Raw genomic sequence first — 24,211 nt, forward strand, 5'->3', positions numbered from 1 at the left:
CTCAAACCAACATGACAGATCAAGGGACTGCCTGTTTTGGTGTTTTGGCTGCTTTAATATTGGCTTATATCAGGGGTGTCAGTCATTTTATTTCAGGAGATACATTCAGCTCAATTTGACCTCAAGCAGGCTGGAAAAGTAAAATAATAGTACAATAACCTATAAATAAGGATCCAAATTTTTCTTTTTTAGTGTGAAAAAGTACAATTTTAATAATATTATGCCTCAGCTTTACACATATGCATTAAAACTTACACAGTAGCTCTACAAATACACAAAATATTTAGTAACAGGCATAATATTGTTAAAGCTCCACTTATTTTTCTTAAGAAATATCAGTTTGTTCACAGCTGTTTAGATTATTTATTTTGTTGAAAGGATAGTTTGTAAATGTAAACATTTTCATCATGTCATCAAAAGAGAAATTTTGGTGTCATTATTTATAGGTTATTATTCAATTTTTACTGGTCCAATCCACTTCACAATCCACATTCATCCTGCGGGGCAGACTGGACCCGTTAATGGGTGGGTTTTTGCCGCATGTTTGACACCCCTGGCTTATATATTATTAAAAGTTATGGCTGGACAGTATATATAGTTTTCACTTTTTTCAGAGTAAAAAAAATGCTAAAATATGTAAAAATAAGATTAGTTCTTCCTCTTGAGACGTTATTGCTCGAAAAAAAAAAATCTAAATGTTGCAATATACAGCTTTGGAAACAATTACTGAACTACTTTGATGTGATGTTGAAATGTGTCATCTGACTTTCCCTTTTTCCTGGATCTTGGTGGAATCGGGCCAAATTTTCTTCAGGGTGTTGTAATGCAGCAACTCAAATTGTCCTCTTCATAAAAAACTAAAACATTCATCTTCTCATCATGCAATTGTTTCCTTTTGTTTGATTTCTAAATGACTTTGGACTGTCTTAACTTTATATCTGTGGCTGATCCACATTATGAAGGTGAGTCATCCAGTGTAAAATTCACACTTTAAAAATTTCAATATTTGAGGATTTTATACATAATTTATAAAATATATTTGCAATTTTCACATTTTATCATGTCTGTTGTATTAAACTACTTGAGGATGAACTTATGTGGTCTAATAATTATTTCCAAAGCTGTATTAATCGTGAATGTTCCTCCTATTTCTACCTACAAGTGGTGCTTTTTTTTTTTTTTATTTAAATAATTTTCTAACAACTAATGCACATCTACTTTCGTGCGAGTGGTGTTTTGTTGTTGGCATTACACATATACGATACAAGGAAATTACTTGTAAATTATCCACAGCACAAAAAAAAATTTGTATCACTTAGTCCTAATTAAAGGTAACGGTGACAAAAAGAATGAACACAGACAGTGATTAGACGAATGAAATGACGGGAAGACGAGGGACTACACTAAAGAGTATCTGAACAGTGATACTGGTCACTTATTCATCAGTAGTTCATTTTTCACAGTAAAGGAAACTTCATATCACAGACGTTTGGCCTGAGCCCCGCATTATAAAGTGCATTTACAATGGAAATAGGCTGCCATGTCTCAAGTTCCTCCATCACAAAGTTTCCTATTTCCTAAAAGTGACCACAATAAAAATGATCAGTATGATTATTTCAATGGAGAAAAGGCCACTTTACATCAGGGCAGATTGAAATGAAACTCCTCTAAATGTGATCGGGCACAGTCTCCAAGGCGTCTGCCGTGTCTCTGTCAACATCCACGTTCTAAAAATATAAATAACAATGTAAATATTACAGATTTGTGTATTTTATTCAGTATGCCTGTGTGTATTTTTACCCACCACTGGTTTGTCCCTGTGTGTGTTGACAGCTTCAACGTTGAGGAAGACAGACTCTACTTTACACCCTAAGAGAAAAAAAACACAAAGCAGTGCAGTGAGGTTATGGTAAAAAAAGGTGCATGATGAGTGAAAATTAAAGATTTTTTCATTTTTTTATTCTGAATATTAAAAAAAACAAAAACAACAAAGGAAAAAAAAGAAAAAGTTTTTAAAAAAACATTCAAAAAGGAGCGGGATGTATTACAACTTATATACTCCTGCCCCCTTACCCCATCTTTTTCTACTGATCATAAAGTCCCATGTCAGTTCCACAAAGTACCTTAACAAATCTTACACGTCTGAATAAATTCTAAACGATCCTGCACAAAACGGAAAAAAATATTATACATATCAAAAATAAACTCTGTCCATTTCATAGCCATATTATGCATATAGATAGACTTCACTTCATATGTAAGTAGGCAAAAAAGATTCCAGATCCAAAAGGACACTCCAATATATTGAAACAAGTCAAACAAAAAAGAAAACATATTTAAGAGAAATGAGATAAAGCCGTCATCACATAAGATGTAGATCATAAAAACTGACCGTAGGCGACTGGTGTGAGCTTTAGAACGGTGTGGAGAGGACACTTCAGGTACGGCAGCTCATCTTTTACACAAAGGAAAAGAAAAAGTTCAGTTAAAGTTAAGATACAAATAGTCAGAAATCATTTTGTAGTTTTAATCTGTGAAATTACATCAGTGCATAAAATGATAAAGCACAAGAAAAACTGAACAAGCCCTAAATCCATGTCTTCAGAGAGGTGAGTAAATCAAACACTAATTATTTACAACAGTGGCTAAAATCATTAACACTCAGCATATTTAAGAGATTTCATTTGTGTGTTTTTTCTGTCTTTTTTAAATTGGTCATTAAAATAGTTATGCAAGACTACACTCAAAGTAAAACTTGGATGGTTTTAGTGCAAGTAGAAAGAACTCATCTCACCTGCACTCTTGTCTAAGAAGTAAGCGAGCAGACATCTCATAACAGCCTGGTGACAGATGACTAAGACGTTCTCCTGCCTTTCCAGCTCCATGATGACTGGCTCCAGACGCTGGACGAGGTCTTCATACGACTGGAACCCAGAGACAATATCAATGTGTAAACACACTGCAAAAATTTGCAGCAAAAAAAAAAGGCAAATAATGACAACTCCAAATTTCTTATCCTTGTTTTTGTGCAAAATAGTAAAATTAGATGGAAAATTTGACATTTACAAACTATTCTTTTACAAAAAAATGTGAATAGTGAATAAAAGGATGTGAATAAAAGGATATTATGCCTCAGATAATCATTTACATTCATGCATTACAACTCACAGATCGCAGTGGATTTACAAAGACAAAACATTTAGCAACAAGCTAGAATTGTTAAAATTCCACTTCCTTTTTTTTAAAGAAATATCAAGCTGTTCAGGTTATCCACATTTTTTGTGAAAGTAGTTTGTAAATGTAAATTGTATTCGGGGGGGGGGGGCTGGCGGGAGTTCTACATAAGTATCTCTCTCTATATGTATCAGTCTCTCTGTCTCTCAAATGTCCCTCAGTATGTACAGGCCATACGACTGCAGGTGCTAATGTTAATACTGATATGTCGGGACTACAGGAGTAAATGCCGTGTTCCTGTTTTTAACTTTAACTTTTAACCCATCATGCAGTGTAGTACTGTGCTACAGTGATTGTAAGGCAATTGTATTCCAAAATGACTAATATCTCCAAAAATATTGGTCCTATCAACTTGCCAAGACATCCGTGGGGAACCTCGGGTCCTATTAATACTGATATGCAGGGACCGAAGCTAGTAAATGCATTGTTCCTGTTTTTAACTTGATTTCCCATCGTGCAGCGTGGTACTGCACTTCCGGTCTGAGTTATGTGATTATAAGACTATTATATTCAAAAATGACTAATATCTCCAAAAATATTGGTCCTATCAACTTGCCGAGATATTTAAAGTGGAGATGGGACTATTCCTCAACTGTAGGTACCAGTTAAAAACATCTCCATTTGTCAGAATCTTGCTGACACACACACACACACACACACACACACACACACACACACACAGCCACTCTGAGACCTTCCAGTATTATGATATAGTTTTTACTGGTCTGGCCATTTGAGATCTAATTTGGCTGTATGTGGTCCTTGAACTGAGTGTTAATATAATCACTTTGCAAGTTCATCCCGTGGGCCGGATCAGACTTTTTGGTGGTCTGGTTTTGGCCCGCAGGACGTATGTTTGACAACACTGGTTTAAACCTACAAAAGCTGCAGCAATGTGCTCTTTAATTTATCATGAGTGTAGTCTGGGAAGCATGATATTAAAGTAGCACATGGGTCAGAGATGAGTCCTCATGACCCAGGTTTGACCTCGTCCAGCTGTTTGGTTTCAGCCTCATCACGGTTAAGAAATCACTTCAGTTCCCAGATGCAGAGGAGGATCCTGTGTCATGGGTCAAAAATGATGACAAAGCCTCACCTCTCCTTTTGGGTAACGGTAGCGATACTTGTCTTGGTCCCTCAGTGCAAATTCTTCTGGGTAATTCTCCTGGATCTCTTCATAGGTCATCTCCTCACATACTCCCTGATGGAGGATCAACAGGGGTTACACATGAACGACAAACATGACTTTATTTACTGCAGATGTAAATACTGACTCACAGCATCTATTTCATTAAGGGCCTTCCACTGTTCATACTGGACCCCCAGAGCCTCTGCGGTCTGGATGGTCCTCTTCATGTGGCTGGTCCACACCTTTAAGTCTCGGATACACTGACCACGCATGTACGTACCAAGAGCATTGGCAAACTGAAAGACACCGACAAGATGACGTTACATGACGGAGATAAAAACAGTATCTCCTGTATATAATGATTTCTTACGTTTGCCCCGCGTTGTGAGAGTCCAGAATCTCCTCCGATCCGACCCACGAGGTTGAGTTCACTCTCTCCGTGGCGGCTCAGGTAGATGGATCTCGGCGTGACATGGATGTTCATGAGGTAGTAGACTATTCTGCTCTGGATGTGGTCCTGCACTCTGTTCACTAGGTACCTACTGCCCACATTGAAGATCTTGATATAAGATAAGTTCCTACATGAAGAAAAAGACAGAAAGAACATTTTTTATAACCACACCATCGTAACATGTGGACACCAAAGCTCAACAAAACAGAGATTTAGCCAGAAACGTCAGCAAAATTACCCTAAATTGGCTTTTTTTTTTTTTTAAATTGTTCATGAAATTGGAATTGTGCGTTGATTTATCAGTAAAAATATGTCATTTTCTAGATATTTTAACAATACAGCTGTAAAATCATGCACATCATTTCAACAACAAAATGTCATTGCCACACCTAAACCCTCCACAAATCTAAAGAAAATTGTTGAAGTATGGAATAAATATGACACTGGCTAATTATTTCAGTTAATATTTTCCTTCCTTTTAGCATCCTGCATTATTAACCCTTAGGGGTCCATGATGACAGCCCCGTGACTGAAACACATGATATTTTCAACACGTGGTAGCGTTAGAAGTAGACCAGGGAACGACTGCATTCGAAAGTGCGGACTGGAAACACTCTGCCACTTTTCATTTGATGTTGATAGAGCAAATACAAGCGGAGATATGACATTTTGAAACCTGAGCAAACAAACATGAATAAAAGTAAGAAAATGAGGTGGGGGGGTGTTATATTTCTACTATATCTTCGTCATTTTTTGTCCTTTTTCAAAATGGGAAAAAACTGGCCGAATCTGCAGATTCTAATCCACACACTGCATTAGCATTGCAGGTAAGGATGAGGATGACCCCACCTGAACTGGATGCGGAAACCAGGAGGACCAGAAGTGGGGGGAGGTGGGAGAAAACTGGAGAAAACCCCAATTTAAAGATATGCTTCTATGTCAAATATTTGAGTATAGTTTTAATTTATTACAATTTTGATTTTATGTACCTAATATTTGGGACCAATATTCACTTTTAAAGTCTCTGAAAAGGTTTGTTAAGCATCTTTGTGTTATTTATGTAATAAATTATATAAATTCTTCAAATCTGATTTTTTTGTGTGTGTGAGTGTTTTTTGTCCTTCTGTGTTGCTATAGTAGGTTAAAGTAAAAAAGTAATAGACGAGATAGATGAAGTTGTAAAAGCTGAAAAAAAAGATACCAAACATGGGTATAGTAAACATTTCTTTATACAGTATATAAAGGCAAAATCAACAGTACTCAAAAACGGCCAAAATAGGCTCAGACCCCTAAGGGTTAAGATACCCCCTCACCACATGAATCAACAATAATAACCCCTGAGCTAACAACATACACACTGAAAGTGAAGGTTTGCATCATGCAATGAGGCAGACCTGGCCTTTTCGCTTCCATTCTAATGCAATTTTTATCTGTATAATTGCTCCTATATTTTTTTGCTTATAATGTTAAGAGGTTAATAGCTGCTTTCTGTCCAGATACATTCAGGAAAAATTTGCAGGAAGCCCAAAGTGTTAGACAGCAAACATAAAATGACCTCTCCGAAGCATGTACGTGCAAGTATTGTGGTCTCCATGAGTCCTGACGTTTTTGTTTTCTTTTTTTGACGAGAAAAAAAAAAGACTTAGATAAATGTAGATTGATTACGTTCGTCATGTCTTCCATTCCAAATATTAGTTTGAGATTTTCTTGTTCAGACTCTTCTTCAGACAAATAGAATTGAGGAAAGAAGTTTTTCTCCCCATAGCAGGTAAAAAAAAACAACATCTTTCTTCAATTCTACTTGTCTGATCATAAGAAAATCTCTCACTGATATTTAGATAAATGTATCCATGTCCTCTCTGCTACTGGAGGAGTTTCTCCAAATTGAAACTGATCAAAACCCACCTGAGATCCACAGTGTTTCAGGAGCGTCTTAATGGTCTTGCATTAATAAGTAGAAATCATGAAGTTTAAAGGCAAGTGTCATTTGATGAAACCGCTGATAATTTTACAGTATAGAAATCCAGATATGTCAGATATTAAGCACATGTACCAGATGTTGTAGTCCTATGTGTTCCTTTACGTTCTGCATTAACTCTGTAATCTGCATTTTAACCTTTGTCATGGAATATTTTGAATTTCTGTTATTATTTTTTATGTATTCCAATTCCAGTCTTGTCCAGGGCACCAATAATAAGCCCATAGATGTTCTATCCTTCCTTGGCTTCATGCCTCCAGAGATGAGTGTGAAAGGTTTAAACACTTTTTCCGTTGTTCCAACATTATAATGCGTTCAGTCCTTTCTCCAGTTCTGGCATGTCATCAAAACAAAACTAATCTGATCTGAGGTCAGGCCAACTTGGCAGGTACAGTGAACTTGATTGTTGTCCTCATCTTATCAAATCCTGTGCCAGTGTGATCCTACTTTGATAGGAGGTGTCTGATAATCACTAAGTGAATCTCTGTCTGCATGTCACCAGATATGTCACTTCCATCCAGATCGTGTTTTCTGGCTTTGCGGATGCAGTCACCTGTCCTTGATGTCATCCAGAGGGACATAGGTCAGTTTGTAACATTCAATCCTCTTCAGAAAGTCGGCCACAGCTTCGTCTTTGTCACAGCCCACATAGTCAGGACTGCTCAACTTCACTTGCTGTTTTTGTGAATAAGAAGAGAAACACAGGATATAAATCACACAGGCATCTTTCATTTGAATTACAACACTTATCAGAATCAGTGTGAATATGTTGTGTTCGTTAAAGCTGAAGACGTGCTGTAAGATATTGTATAAAGGGCAGGCAAAATCAGCCGAAAACTTCAGCCTACTCCTTTTCAGTCTGACTGTATAAATTAACTATTTAATTAGTGAAGTTTGTATTATAAATTTTCGTTTCATGGAGCGATTCTTGGATCTATGGATTGGGTGGATCTGGGGACTGTGTTTGTTCTTCAGACTGAAATAAAACAATAAAACAAACAAATGAATCCCTCATCATCACTATTCACCTGGTGTCCCTTTTCCCCACTCCCCTCTGGGAGAGTGGCAACTGTTTCAGTTGTAGCCGTGTGGTGTCAGAAACCAGTATTTTAATCAAAAGTATTCAATTTGTATTCAAAAGTATTTAACATGTATTCATTTGCATGTCAGAAGTTATTCTTAGTGTAATGTGAAGATTGTACCAGAGTGGCTGACTTTTTTTTCTGGGAGAACCGCTACAAAAAGACACGTGCGCCCATGGAAAGTTTTCAAAATGTGGTGGACAAAAAAAGTACACGTGAGAGGAAATTTTGGATATTCAGGGAAAAAGTTACATATTTATATATGATAAACTAATACTGGGAAGTAGTTGCATGCTGCCCAATCCAGACAGACACCAGTAAAAACTTACCCTATCGGAGACGAAGCCAAGAAGATGGGCTTCTGGCATAACTAGATTAATATTCAAAATATGATAAAAAAAGGGAACATAGGGGTATGGTCTGTACCTAAAACCCAACCTATTTTTGGTCAAATAAAAGCAGCCTCCCAGAGCAAAAAGTCAGTTGTTTCTGCAGATGTCAACTCAGTGTTTATTTTGTGTATGAATAAACACTTTATGTGGCCCGAATTCTGCTTGATCTCTGAGTTTGTCTTTGGTTCTGTGTGGCTGTTACTCAGCGACGCTCCACTACATAGATGGGAGTACAGAGACATAAATCCAACTCCAGGAGTATAATCGGGAAGACCGTCAAAGAGACCCGAGTTGTGTCCCACTTGCGGTCATAAATTTTACATGACTGCTGCCTGGGGCCCAATGACGACGGGATCTGAGATGGACCCCCTCATGTGCCCCCACCCTACTGCATCTTTACTACATCTGCAAATGGACGTCCATCAGTCCTGGCTCATCTATAGCCTGTCCGTCCATGGGAGTGGAGCTCTCCTTCACTGTGGTTCTCCCTGGGGTTTCTCTTTTCCCAGTGGGTTTTTGGACTTTGTCCTTGCGGAGAAGGAGGATTTAAGGATGAGGGATGCCCTGGACATTAATCCATCTCCCTAATCTGCTGTTTATTTGACTGTTGTTTGTTTTCATATCCAACTAATTCTGTAAAGCCCTGTGAGGCAACCTTGTTGTGATACAGGGCTCTACAAGAAAACTAAATTGAATTGAATCCCTCAAAAAGACATGAAATGAACTACATCAAATTCAACTGAAATGACCTGGAAAAACAAAAAGAGGAAGGAAAAGACTGAAAACAGCAGGACAGACAGTTTCCATATGTCCAAACGGTCTTGTTTTGGAAATAAAAAAGAGCCACACCAGATTTGATCAGGACACACATGACCTGGTATTTTCTGTGCCAGCGTCTCCCGCTTACTTCAGTGTGTTTCACTAATAATAAATAAAAGTCAAACTGGGTCTTGGCTTTGAGCAGCTTTTGGCTCTAAACTGGGCTCTCGCAGGGAAGTTGGAACCACAACTTCCTGAACATAAGAGCAGACACATTTAACCTACTTTAATGTTCTCTTCAATGATTTCAGGGTCGTCACATATCGACTCCACAAAGAAAACCTGGAGGAGAGAGAACACATGAAGAGAGTGGCACACATTAAAAGCATTAAAATTTTTTGATTTATGTTTTAATAGATTAGAAAAATAACAAACCTTGTAACCATTTTCTTTGGCAAAGCTGAGAAGGAGCTCTCTGCGATCTGGGGTGGTGTTTGTGGCATCAAAAACCTGATGGGAACAAATGTCAAATGTGTTTTTATTTTTGTTAGGCTGAATTTTCATCTTCTAGGTTTGTCAAAAAAAAAAAATACACAGAAAACAGTAATGCATAAGAAAATGTAAACATTTTGTCATCATATAAAATGGAACAATAATCGATTTGCTTTGAGATGCTTTTAAGAAACATTGTTCTGATACTTTTAGTACCTTTTAAATTAATGATAGTGTTTTATATATATGTTCTTAGTTTAGTGTTTAATGTATGGTTTTAGAATTGACTTTTATAGTGCTGCTTCTGCTGCTGTCATCTTGGCCAGAACACTGTTGAAAGAGATTTTATTACCTTAATGAGCTGGTTAAATAATAATAATAATAATACTAATACTAATAATGATAATAATAATAATTTTATTTGCATGGAAACTTAAGGCAAACCTTTACAAACTGTTTTAACAAAGTAAAGACAGGAACATATCAGAGTGTAAAATCATCAGGCAAAAGAAAACACAGATGAAGTCAACAGAAAGTACAAAAAGATGCTAGATAGAGATATGAGAGTAAAGAAGTGAAGACAATTAAAATGGTAAATGCAAAAAAAACATTACAAAGTAAAAGTAATAAAACAAAAAGAATAAAACAATAAAAGACATCATCTCAAAAGGCAACTAAAAGCAATAAAACAATAGATGACGTCACAAAAAGGGAGCATGAAATGGGATTTAACCCTCGAAGACTCAAACAGCTACTAGCAACTAAAATCATCCACCAATTTGAAATGTTTAATAACTTCTAAAACACTAATCCAATCAATATGTTGAAATAGTTGAGGTACAATGCAGTTTGTTATTTTTTCATGGTCATCAGTTATGACCCGTTCAGAGGAAACACCGTCATCTTCTACAAAATTGATTCACCAGAAAAACCCATGTATTTTGACAAATGACAGTGGATGGAGACAGTTTATGTTCAGTTAATGATATATTTTGCAAAAAAGGTCACTTTTCTTCAGTTTTCTCTGTTTCTGATATAATAATCAATTTTAATCTGAGTTTTGATGAACATCTACATGATCAGTAAATTGAACATAGGAAAATACTTGATTTTCACTGAAAAAAATGCAAAATAAATAGTCATAATCATTTCAGAAAGGTCAAATAGAGAGAAAAAATAATTTGGGACCTGACACAAAAGTAGCACAGAGTCTTTAAGAGTTAAAAAGTGATTTAAGTGCAATTTTCAAAATGAGGACAAATTGTAATCATGAGTGTTTTTTGTGATTCATTTATCAATAAAATGATTGACAGAAAAAAAAGGGGAAAAAAACGGATTTAAGTGAAGTTACTAATTCTGTGTGACTTATCTCCTTGGGTTTGTTCAAAGCCAAAGGTTTGAAGGCAAAAGCACTGTCATTACAGCTGCAACCGATTAATCGATTAGGTGCTTGAAGCGAATGCAAAAACTCACGATTCGATTAATCGACTCGAATTGATTTTAGGGAAATATTCTATTGCAGTTTTCCTGAATTGAAGCTTCTTTGTGCGTCACAATAAGCGTCCGTGTCAAACACAACAATGGAACCAATGTTTAACAGCAGAGAAATGAAGGAAACAAAGCTTTGATTCAGGAGAATTGTGGTTGAATGATTTTTTTGGATCACTTTGAGCCGATTAATTGGTTGCAGCTCTAACTGTCATCTTGCGCTTTGAGTCTTGATTTTACCCAAGAATATATGGTCGGTTCATTAGAGATTAGCAATTCTGTTAATGGGTGTGTGATGACTATTACACCTGTTCAAACCTGTCTTACTGCGCCATTGTGACCCAGTTTGAGGCCTACGAGTGATTTCTGATTGACACCATTTTTGCCCCTGTGTGATAACATAGGTTTCATTTTGGAGACGGTTCATAACTGAAGATAATGGGGCTGAACATTTTTCATGTGTCGAGTGAAGCGAGACATGAGCCAAAGATAACCAGCAATTTCTAGATTAAATATTCAGTATAAGATTCCACTCACCACAACCTGACCCAGGCCTATGGTGAAGTAGTCACACACATCTTTCAGAGCAGCCAACGCACACGCCCTGTCCACACAAATAGAATAAAAACCATTAATATTGTAATATTACAAAAAAGAAAAAAAAGCCAATATACAGCACAAATCAATGCTGATTTCATGCATATTTAACTAGTTTCTATTTAAAGTAGATGAAACACGAACAGTAACAGATTTCTGTTGGGTTCATACTTGCGAATCTTCATGGCCTCTGTGTTGTCGGGTCTGAAGAACTCAAAGCTGTTGTAGGATTGAGTGGCGTTTCTCCTGTACTGCCCAACGTTAAACACTGAAAAAATAAAGAGGAGTGATGTGACTATGCAGAAATGTATCCCCGTACTGCAGCGATTCTCAAAGTGACAATCATCACTGAAATACATAACTATAGAAAAAGTGGATTTAACCCATAAAGACCCAGACATCCACTGGTGACCAAAATCATTTACTGATATAAACTGTTTAATACCTGTTCATCCACTAATCCTATTAATACATGTAAATAATTGGTGTAAAATGCAGTTTATCATCTTTTCATGGTCATCAGATATGACCCATTTGGACGTTCAGGGGCTCCATAGTGAATGTGGAAACACCATCATCTTCTACAACATTGATTCACCTGTAAAACCTATGTAGTTTGATTAGTGACAGTGAATGGACACACTGGGTTTATGTTCAGTTAATGATATATTTTACTGAAAAAGTCACTTTAGCTTCAGTTTTCTCCCATGCCCCTTGTGAGGATAAAGTGGGTTCAGATGATGAATGAAAATAAAATAAAGTAAAACAAAATAAACTAGACGCACTCAGAGCGCAGACCTCCGCCAAGGCTGATCAGTGCCCCCCACCCCCACCCCCGATCACCCCCAAAAGTTAATCATTTCTTCCTTATCCCATTTCCAACAAACCCTGAAAATTTCATCAAAATCTGTCCATAACTTTTTGAGTTATGTTGCACACCAATGGACAGACAAACAGACAGACAGACAAACAAACCCTGGCAAAAACATAACCTCCTTGGCGGAGGTAATTAAACTGATATAATAATCCTCAACTGTAATATAAGCTTTTATGAACACCTACATGATTAGTACATTAAATATGGGAAAACAGGCAATTTTCACTTAAAACGCAAAATACAGAGAATAATATTACAATAAATGGTAACAAATCACTTGAGAAAGGTTAAAAATAGAGAAAAATTTCATTTTGGAACTACCACAGAAGTAGCACTGGGTCTTTATCTTTAAACTTCACAACACAACTCATTTTTACAGGGTCTGAAATTAACACAGTTTGTCAAGTTGATCTGTGTCGGACACCTACAGATACTACGAAGGACATGATGCTTTCAGGTACAGCTCATAAACTCAGGGTGCATTCAAGTGAATTGAAGAAACTCAGAAACCTATACTTCGATAGCCACGGAGGTCATGTAAAGGAATGCTTTTTTTGCTTTGTGTAAATACATACAGTCAGGTACGTATAAGACACTTGTCAGCCAGTTTGTCCACTTACTTTTGAGCCTCTGAAAAATAAAGGGACTTTCTTTAAAATTGTTGTAATTCCTTAACAGCTAATACAATATTTGTTAAACGCCTTGAATTTAAGTTGAAAATCCACATCATCACATCTCAGTTGGTTCATCTCCATCTTGCCAAATCCATGTTGATGGATAGACAAGATAAGATAGTCTTTTATTAGTCCCACAAGGGGAAATTCCAAATGGTCTCCAGCTGTGGACCATATGGTCCACAGACGTCATCCCTTTTCTTATTCTTTCACTAGAGCATCTGTAATATTTACAACAAACCATAGTGATTATTTTTGTGTGAGGTCCAGATGACAGTGTGCCTGTTTACATATCTATTCAAATCTGATAACTGTAGTAACCAGATTATTGGAATAATCTGATCTGGTGCATTTACATGCCCTTCAGAAAAGGGATGATCGAAAAGCCCAGGTTTACACGTTTCAGTCCATTATTAGATTTCTTTTGGAGTACATGCGTATGTACTGACAGTAGACCTTTTTTTTTTAATTATTATTATTACACATGCTGATGTCAAAGAATGAAATAAACTAGATTAATAGGCATACATCCACAAAGACATCTGAGTATTTGTGAGAAATCCAGGTCTGTTCATCTGATTTCTCATAACTAGATAAATGCTGTTATTGAACACTGATCAGATTTGAAAGTGCATGTGAACAGGCTCAGTGTCAATAGATGATTCAATAATGGCCCCTCAAGCCCAAAGGTAAAGGTCAGGAAAAAAATGCCTTTTTTTTAACCCATAAAGACCCAAACATCCACTGCTGACCAAAACCATCTACTGATATAAATTGTTTAATACCTATTGATCCACTAATCCTATCAATACATGTAAATAATTGGTGTAAAATACAGTTTGCCATCTTTTCATGGTTATCAAATATGACCTATTTGGATGTTCAGAGGCTCAATAGTTACCGTGGAAACATTGTCATCTTCTACAAAATTGATTCACCAGTAAAACCCATGGAGTTGGATTAATGACAGTGGATGGAAACACTTGATTTATGTTCAGTTATTGATAGATTTTACTAAAGAAGTCACATTTTCTTCAGTTTTCTGTGTTTCTGATATAAAAACCCTCAACTTTAATTTGAGCTTCAATGCACATCTACATGATCAGTAGATTACATTCAGGAAAATATTTGATTTTCACTTAAAAATGCAAAACACAGAGCATAATATTAGAATAAATGGTGATAAATCACGTAAGAAAAGTTAAATATAGAGAAAAAACTATTTTGCAATTGCAAACTTTTGCAAAAGTAGCACTGGGTCTTTCTGGGTTAAACAGGGGGTGATATTTTTAAAAATCATATCCCAGTTCTGGAATTAGGTCATTTTTGTTTTATTTTGCATCTGAATTAGTTGCTTCAGTAGTTGCCAGCTTTCTCTAATGAAGTGCTTGTCTTGATTAACCAGACATTGAATACAAAAGACTAATTGCTGGAAAACAGTTTGTTCTTTTAATATGCTATGAGTCTTTGACCACATGGAAACCACTCCCTCCACTATGTCTCCTGCTCCCTTCTGTGCTCATCTTTTGAAAATAACATCCTTTTGTCATTGATAACTACATACCAGACCTCTTAACCTCATCACTTTGACCTTTGATTCACTCTCACTGTCTTTAATTCCCTTTTTCTTCCCACTGTAACTGCATATAACCCTGCAAAAACATCAATATTTTTCTTCACTGAAGTCAAACCTCATCTGATTCAATTCTAATTTACCACATACATGTACAGTGTCAACATTTGGAGCCAAATTTTGACAATCAAAGGTTGAAAATACGCATCTTTTTGAGATTTCTTCCTGAGTCCAAAACAAAATCTCAAGCAGATATGCATGATTGTTCCTAGGATGGCATGTCATTGCAGAGACATTATCTGCATCTTAAATTGTTACTGGCGAAATCTACCATATTCTTGTACAACAGGTTTTCAAGCACCAGCTAAATTCTAATACTACCTAACATGCACACATTTTGACTGATAAAAATATACCTGGTCAAGGAATTTCCTCTTCTATCTGTCCCCTTGGCTGCTGCTAGATTGTTTGTACACCCTCATTTTCTAATTCAGACCCAATTTCTGTATCTTAAAAAGGAAATCTGTCATTAAATAGTTGATGTTTGCGGAAATTATACAGGATTATTTTGCAGAGAACATGTACACAGGTGTGCCTTGTGGTTTTGGCACACAAAGTTTTAAAACCACCACTGTCATCAGTTAACAAGAAAAATGCATTTTCATTTAAAGTACATTTTATGAGGTCTAAATCATATGGTGTGTGAGTCCTAGTGAAATGTGAGTTGTAGTGTACATTTGTAATTCTATCCAGTCAAGTGATACCTTTTGTTGTAACGCCGATCCAGTTCAAGTATCTGGTGAGCTTCTTAGAGATGTAGGTTTTTCCTCTTGCTGGGAGTCCCACCATCACTATCATAGTTGGGGAGTTGGTGAACTGTGGCACCGATGCTGAAAAACACAGAAGCAGATGAAGTGTTAAAGCTCATCTGATGCACGACTCAAAGATCTGCGGAATCCTTTTAAAACTTTACATTAACGGAGAAGTCATTTGTTGTGTTTGCAGATCAGGGAAAGCAAAACGTGATTAGTACCACAGACACTGTCATACGATACCAAAAGTCCTGCATCACTCATTATTTACATCATGTGCATGTCGTTTCTCACTGTCACCCAAAGTCGGCTGGACTGTCCAACATATTTTAATCAAAAGAAATGGTGAAATAAAATACTGCTCCTGCTTTGGATCTCATTCAGTAGTTGTCAAATGTTTACACTAACAAACAACTCCCATGGCTTCAGGCTGAATCAAAAGAGAAAGTGATTAAATTATAAGACACTATTGGGAAGAATCACATGGAGCTGAAGTCAAAGACCTCCTCTGTCATGTCCCTCTACTTTGGGGTGAATGGCCTTCAGGTCCCTCACACCAATGGTTCAATTCAACTATCTGTCATTGATCCCAATCACATGTTGTCACACAAGCGGACAAAACCATTTTTAACGAGAGGCTCCTCTGAGGAAAATGATTCACACCTTCTCAGAAGCACAAGTGCCAACTTGTCAAACTGGCTTTAGATGCCACAGAGGAAAACAATATCATATCCATGTGTGAATGTGTCTGTGAGCTCTACATGTGGCATGCGCTTCATTAACCACATGAGCGACGGTCCATGTATGTGTACTCACAGCCTCTGCGTTGGCTCATTCTGCTCTTCATCCATGGCACCCATGTCTTCTCCAGAGGAGTCTGAGTGAGCGTACTTTGTGTCTGAGACATGGCCTCAGGAGCCAGGTGTGTGTGAGTGTAGGCAGATCTAGTGTGCTGTCCAAGTCTGTGTGTTTGACAGAAACTCAGAGTAAAGACCGGCTTTCCCAGGTGAGCGCAGAGATTTTGAACTTTCTCACAGTGATGATGTCAGAAGGGGAGGAGCCTCAGTCAGAAGTCAGTCCATTCACCTGTTTGGCTCACGGCAGACAATAGAGTGTCTGTGATTGGACAGGCAGCCTGTCAGTCATGTTAATTTTCCCAGTACTGCCCTAAATAATGGTCACCTTCCAATCACAAAGTGCAACACTAAACGTGCTCTTTGCCCGGCACGAGAAGCAGAATTGCGTGACAATCCAGTAATAAACCAGACAAGCAGCTCCATTATGATTCTGTTGGATAACGTCTAATTTAATCTTATAAAACAGCATGTGTATGACAGGCAATGAGGTGGAGTTTGAAAATATTAAACAGGAAACAGACACAAGCAGAAGACAGAAACACTATATTTAATTTGTTTGTACTTTGTGTAAGTGCATGTGTGGCCACAGGGGATCAATACAGTTATGGAGTATTTGACCACTGACATCTGTTACAATCATCAACAGGTCACACAGGGCTGTAAGTCATCTGAGAATATTTACTTAAGCTCTGCACTTAGACCACTGTTTCAGTTTTCTTAAAGCTGCAGGAGCCAAAAATCATAAGGAAAAAAAAAGACAACAAAAGAAAAAAAAAAAACCCTCCAAAATAGTATTTGCATATATTAGATTTGTATGTTTCATTGATAACACAAGGCTGGGCTACAAAAAGAGAATGACAAATTGAATAATATAATTTTATATTGTGATAAATATCTTAATAAAAATGTCCATTTTTAGCATTAATATAGGGTAAATATTTCTATTCTCATTGATACCTACAAAGTGCTTCAGAGTTTGTTTAATTTTACTCAAAGTTGAAATTTCTTAATTCATTATAAATGTTTTAAAAGTTCAACTTCTTCATTTCTAAAATATTTCTCATGTTCTGACCTTAAATAATAATTTTAAACCACTAATAACTAGAGAAAAGAATTTCTTCAATTCTTACTCAGAAAGACTAAACATCCTTTCTTAAAAGAAATACATTTGCTCATTTATCATGAGAACTACGAGCAACAACTGACATGAACATTTTTATCATGTTTAGGTTCAACTTAATAATAATCAGAAATACTTCAAGCTGTAGGTGTGATGTACCCTCATCTAGTGTATCACAGTTATAGGCGCTCCCATGATACTTGTAAGATGAGCCATATAGTAGAACAGTATAGTTACGTCTGACAGAATCAGAACAGCAATCAGGATTTAAAACTGCCAACCACATATTTAATGATCAGCCATTATCACACACTGAAACTTACATTTAATGCTACATTGCATTCATGTATCTTATATATGTACATATATACACATATATACAGACACACACAAAATTTCAGACAGAAATTTGGCTTTTTGGCGTTTTAAAATCTCCTCATGACAAGTTAAAAATGCATTAAAAAAAGGTTTACTTCCATTTAACTTCCATTCTCCTGGGGCGCACACATAGATTTTAGCTGATAGTCTGATCAGAATATGCAATCCAGTGTTATTAAAGGTTGATTCATAAATTTGCATGATAATTTCTTTATTTCTTTAGCACAAAGGGGGATAAATATCAACAAAAACAAAATGAACAAACACAAATTAACACTGGTATTCAATCAACAAATCAATCAAATTTTATTTATATGTAATGCCACATCATAAAAAAAGTTATCTCATGTCATTTTAGCCAAGCAGTTTTTTTTAAATAAATGTATGGGACAAGAATTTAACAATAGTTGCATCCATGCTAGGAGTAGAAAATATTCAAATTAATTCAATTAAATGAGCTATTGCTTTCTTAAAATCATGGAAAATACCTCAGTTGCAAGCTCTTTTGTGGCTGTTGCTACATTTTGACATAATGATGTGACACTTTCTTTTACAGGGTTTTAGTCATTTCAATACCACATCCAAACATACAAATCCTGTACCAAAACCTGTTCTTTCTAGCACAGTTCTGCTAAGACACTGTCACTGCATCCTGTGTTTGTAGAAATACAGACAACCCATAGTTTTCTACCCTATTCCAGAATGACAACACAGAGTCAGACCTTTCCCCAGCGCTGGAGGGAGTGTGAAATGAGGTCTGGTTATGCAAGACTAGGGCCTCCATTCAGATCCAGTGTCACTTCTTTGACATTACGCAAAAATCTAGAGAAATCAGCCAAGCCTAAACATTTAAATCTACTACATTCATCTGTAAAAGCAATACTACATGAATATTAACTCTACAGGACCATCAGATTGTCCAAAAAGTACATGTATACTGACCAGCAGAGATGAAGAGACAGCCTCAAACGCATCACAGGATAATAGTTAAGGTACTGGTGACGATGATGGGTGTAAATGGCACAAAAATATCTCCATCCAGAAAAGAAAATAGAGCCCGCACTAAAAAGAAGGCACAGACTTAAGTTTGTAAATGGGCCCTTTGACACAGCGGAATATCTGAAGGAAAATGACTAGAGCTGTTTGACTATAATGATCGATGTTACGGAGGAAGAAGGAAGAAGGTGAGGCTTGTAAATGAAACATGAATCACAAAATTGGTAACGTCACGTTTGTTGTAAAAGCGACTGGTGGACTTTGTAAAACTGACGCCATAGTTAAGATATATAGTGATAATTCTGCAGCTATACTGAGACTTCATCTGAAAATATCTGCTAGAAGATAGAACTAAAACGCTAATGAATATTTGAGCCACACAATTATCCTAAAATTAACTGGAAATTTGAAATAATTTCGCTAAACCTACAAAATTCTGACTATAATCAGACATAACTAGACAGTTATGAGCTTAACTGAAAAAGCAGGTTCCTAGACGGTGCCTGCAGACCTCACACAGTGTTGTAAGCGCTCTAAACACTCCTGCAGAGTATTGTGTTACGTTTGTGGAAGGATACCCCAAGTTGCACAATTTAAAGACCTCTCTACCAAATATTAGTCTCGGAGAATGTGACAAATAAAAGCATAAGTGTAAATAGCTGTGAGTGCATTTATCCAAGATGTGTCTTCATTTACAACTACAACTGTATCTGACAGGTGTATTGGTTATTAGTGTTATTAGTATCAGGTTAAAGACCAACTCAAACACGTTATAAGATGTCACAAAAATAATAAATCTGATTGAAATAATAAATAATTTGAGTTTCACTTAATAGTTAAATTGACACTGTTACATGAATCTTTAACTCCAATGACTGTAATAAAACATTTAATAAAATCTTTCTGGTACATACTGATAATAACTTACGATTAAATGTAAATTTTCTATGCTGGAGTTGTAATGTAACAGGTTTGTGGGTTGCATTAATATGTTGTTCTTGCTATGCCAGGCTTTTGGAACAACTTCACCGTTTTCTGAGGAAATGCACTGCAAAATCATCAAAATCTTACCAAGTGTTTTTTTCTCATTTCTAGTCAAACTATCTCATCACATTTAAAATAAGACAATCACCTAAAGAGTAACTTTTCAGTGAGATATAAGAACTTGCTTTTAGATAATTGATCTTGAAAATCTTATTTCAAGATATCTTACCAACATAATTTTCAATTGTTCCATTGGCAGATTTTTTGGCTGAATTCAACATTTTTTTTTTGCTTAATTCAAGCAAAAAACATCTGCCAATGGAACAAGTGAAAATTATCTTGGTAAGATAAGATTTTCAAGATCTATTGTCTAAAAACAAGCTCTTTTATCTCACTGAAAAGTTACTCTTTAGATGATTATGCCTTATTTTAAGTATAATGAGATATTTTGACTAGAAATGACAAAAATACACTTGGTCAGATTTTAATTTTTGCAGTGTGACTTACTATAGGCTGGGTCATGCCATGCAGCCCACAGCAGGCTATGTGATTGGATGAGAAGAGAGGGAGTGTGTGAACGAGCAGGGGAATAAAACACAGAGAGAAAAACAGAGAGGGATCTGTGTTAATCACATTTTTGTCCATAACATCCTGATTAAACCTCACCTGTGCTCTCGCAGCGCCGCCGCCGCCGCACCACCGGCACGTTCTGCTTGGACTCCATTGCTTCTTTTGACAGAGACCCTAAACCCACGTGGGTCACTGGTTATGTGACCCCCCCCCACACACCACAAATAACTCCCCAACACCGCCTCGAAGTCAAGCAGCCATGTGTCTTTTGGCATAAAGGACAACCTCTCTCTAGGACTTCCTTTCTGCAGCACTACCCCCACTGACTGGGACGTGCACCACGCCTGCCCCACTCCACTCCACTCAGCTCTGTTTGCTCCAAGGGACAGACTCAAGCACATGGATCATATGATAGGCAGCTCCCCAGATCTCATGGGCTACAGCAAAACTCCAGAATACTTACGTCACTGTGCAGCTAGGAGTGTTTTAGTGTGTGTGGTTCTGCTGTGGAGTGGGTTTGGTCCAACAGTTTCAACAGGATTTATGCATTTGTTCATTTTACTCATTATTATCCTTTCATACTGTACACCATTTGCATAACTATAACTATACATTTTATATGCATATACTTATCTAAAACACATGAGAGCTAAGGGGTCAAACACCTTGTTTGTGTGGAGAGACTTGGCCAAAAAAAGCTGATTCTACATACATACATACATACATACATACATATAAACATACACACATATACATACATACGAGGGCTGTTCAATAAGTTCATGGCCTCACCCAGAAATACTGGTTGTTATAATACAGGATGTTACATTCTTTCGTGATGGGATAGTGATGCTTGAACATCGATGGACCAAGTGCATTGCTGTAAATGGAGATTATGTTGAAAAATAAAATATAAGTTATCAGTCTGTGTTGTTCTGTTCTGGGTGAGGCCATGAACTTATTGAACGGCCCTCGTACATACACACACAAACACACACACACACATACATACATACATACATATAAACATACACACACATACATACATATGAACATATACACACGCATATATACATACACATACATACATATAAACATACACAAACAGATACACATATATACATGCATACACACACGCGCGCGCGCGTGCACGCACACACACACACACACACACACACACACACACATACATAACCCCATTCATTAATCAATGGAAACAATCAACAGTTTGCGTCACAGTCGCGCACGCGCAAGAGGGCACGTGCATACAATACATAACCAAGTCTGTGGTTTGATATTTCAACACACATTCCACCTGTGTGTGTGTGTGTGTGTGTGTGTGTGTATGTGTGTGTGTGTGTGTGTGTCTCACCGTGCGGCCGCTGAAACCGGAGCGTCCTCCCCGCGCCCCCCTGCGGCTCGGGCACGTCTTGCGTAATCTCCGCGCCGTTCATCCTCCAAATCTATTCTTAGCGGAATGTATATGTGTCTGTTAATGGGGGGAAGGTGTGTGTGTGTGTGTGTGTGTGTGTGCATGTATGGAGCACACACAGATGATGCCTTGCTGCTGCTGCTGCTGGTTCTGTTGCTGCGGTGCGTTTGGATGAACGGCTCGTCCGGTCGGTCGGTGCTGGTCTGAGCTGCAGCTTTGCCAAACAGCTTGAATGTTGGTCCTCTTGATTCCCTCCGGTTTAGTATTCCGTCCACTGGCCGGTTATACACACCTACTGCGACAGGGAAAGCAGCCCTTCTGGTTTTAACTCCTCGCTACCCAGTACCACGTCTTCCTTCTTCCCTGCATGACAGTAAACACAAGCCTACGTGGTGTTTCTGCACAAATATGCTCCCATTGTCCGCCACGCCTCCCCCCTATGGCCCCGTCTGTCCTCACAGCTTCCTGCAGGAGCGACGATGATGAGGATGATGATGATGATGATGATGAATATATGCGCCCACCATGTGCATGTATGGGCTCACGTCCATTTGCAGAAATACAGACATCTGCTAAAACATACACTGTAGATCATCCAATGAAAGCTGAACCCACAGCAGTGGTGAATTTAAAAAAAAAAAAAAAAAAAAAAGCATGTTATTCTGTGGGGTCAGTTAAGGTCAACTCCAAACCTTATGTTATTTTACACCATACACATACCAGCACATTAAACCAAAAGGTAAAACTCATTTTGTAGGAACAGAAGCACTGGAGCAAATCTGAATGTCAGAGGTTGTAAACTCCTGTTGTTTCCTGCTCCTCTGCATTCCTTCTATTGACTTTGGATTGTGTCACTGTCATTTCAGTTGAATTTATTGTGATTTACTGGCACAAATGTCATGAACAATATTGTCAAACATTTAACTACCACTACTACTACGACTACTACTACTACTACTACTACTATTACTAATTATAATAATAATAATAATAATATTAGTATTTTACACTCTGCTTATCTAAATATTTTTTGATCCTTGAACTCTTTTCCACTGCTCTTGTACTCTGCTGTTGTAACGCTGTCATTTCCCTATTGTGGGCAAAACAAAGGTTTTCTTATCTTATACGATCTTATTTTATCTTGATACTTAGGTGACATTAACAAAAAACTCAGCTTGAAGGACTTGGCAGATCATCCTGCTCTGAATGATACTGAGAAATCAGTATTTAATGACACAAAAACCACTGGAATAGTTGGAAGACATTTTTATGGTTTGATATAATAGTGCAGACAGCAGTGTGAGATGACACACAGTAATGTCCAGAAGTCTTAGACTATCTCTAGGTTTGCTGCTTTTGAGTGGTTGAAATGAGCAAATATATTTATTTCTCTTTTTTCTTTTAAATATGTGCACAGCTTTAAAAGTCACACAAAAAAACTGAACTATGTGGAATGTAAAGGTTAAAGTCATTTAGAGTGACCCCTGACCCATGACAAGAAGCAGCACAAACAGCTGGAAACATCTGACATGTATTGAATGAAACCTGGTGTCAAACATAAGGAAATTAATGCAATAAATCTGATGTTGACTGAACAAAAGGGTTAAAGACATATTTAATGCAAACACACCAAATGCTACATCTTTGGTTTATAGAAGGTGTTTTTTACACTGAAACTTTTGTTTTTACTGCAGTACATACTTCACATAGTGCGTGGACCAGTGGGGAACCACGGGTTCTAGATCCTCTGATACAGTTCATTCCTTTACTTTCTTTACTTTCTTGGTAAATTCCACTGGCATTTTCAGTTGAATAACCTCTCAGCTGGCATATCTGTTTCTGCACATGAAATTTGACACCATGGCAACGTGACCCTATTGTTTATCTGCAGTAGGGTAATCCAGTTCAATGATAATTCTGTGATCTGGGCATAGCAGCGTGATTGGCCTTTAGGAGGCTATTGTATTCCAAAATCACTAATATCTCCCAAAATATTGGTCCTATCAACTTGCTGTTTTCGCTAGTCTCTTCACTGACCAAAAATCCAGAAGTATGCCAAACTGCAGAAGTTAGCTCTTTCTTCATTTTGTGTGATGCCTGAGACACACACAGACAGTGTCCACTTCCCTTTTATAATATATATATATAGGATTGGATCTTAACACAGACTGATACATGCATATATGTGGTCATTAGAAATTTAATAAACCAATAATGTTGACTAAGGACTTTTGCACAGTACTTTATTGTATTGGTTAATTCATTAAAGGTGCGAATACACACAGTGAAAATACTCCACTACAAGTAAATGTATTGTATTCCAAAACTGATCTCAT

At 37.1% G+C, this 24,211-nt stretch overlaps 1 protein-coding gene across 2 annotated transcripts; it reads right to left on the reverse strand.

The window, feature by feature from the left end:
- Positions 1-778: 778 nt before the first annotated feature.
- LOC115422768 (6-phosphofructo-2-kinase/fructose-2,6-bisphosphatase) lies at positions 779-22,356 on the reverse strand. Of its 2 annotated transcripts, none has more exons than XM_030139297.1 (14): positions 21,816-22,356; positions 15,491-15,616; positions 11,774-11,870; positions 11,543-11,609; positions 9,461-9,535; positions 9,311-9,367; positions 7,346-7,467; positions 4,734-4,941; positions 4,513-4,659; positions 4,331-4,435; positions 2,795-2,924; positions 2,393-2,455; positions 1,805-1,869; positions 779-1,727 (listed from the first exon to the last, which is right to left on the reverse strand). In XM_030139297.1, exons 1-14 carry the CDS (start codon positions 21,895-21,897, stop codon positions 1,668-1,670), a joined length of 1,404 nt encoding a protein of 467 aa, XP_029995157.1. In that variant the 5' UTR covers positions 21,898-22,356; the 3' UTR covers positions 779-1,667. The 2 variants fall into 2 exon arrangements, with proteins under 2 accessions (XP_029995157.1, XP_029995156.1); XM_030139296.1 differs by lacking the exon at positions 21,816-22,356 and adding an exon at positions 16,355-16,522.
- Between the last annotated feature and the right edge of the window lie 1,855 nt (positions 22,357-24,211).

The sequence above is a fragment of the Sphaeramia orbicularis genome, chromosome 7, assembly GCF_902148855.1.
Source record: "Sphaeramia orbicularis chromosome 7, fSphaOr1.1, whole genome shotgun sequence".
Lineage (NCBI taxonomy): Eukaryota > Metazoa > Chordata > Actinopteri > Kurtiformes > Apogonidae > Sphaeramia > Sphaeramia orbicularis.

Coding starts and splice junctions, on each gene's coding strand:
- LOC115422768 (XM_030139296.1), bottom strand. CDS start 16,445: ATGTCTCAGACACAAAGTACGCTCACTCAGACTCCTCTGGAGAAGACA. Junction 11,871..15,490: donor GATCGGCGTTACAACAAAAG/GTATCACTTGAC, acceptor TTATTTTTTCAG/TGTTTAACGTTGGGCAGTAC. Junction 1,870..2,392: donor GCTCACACCAGTCGCCTACG/GTCAGTTTTTAT, acceptor TTTTTCTCTTAG/GGTGTAAAGTAGAGTCTGTC.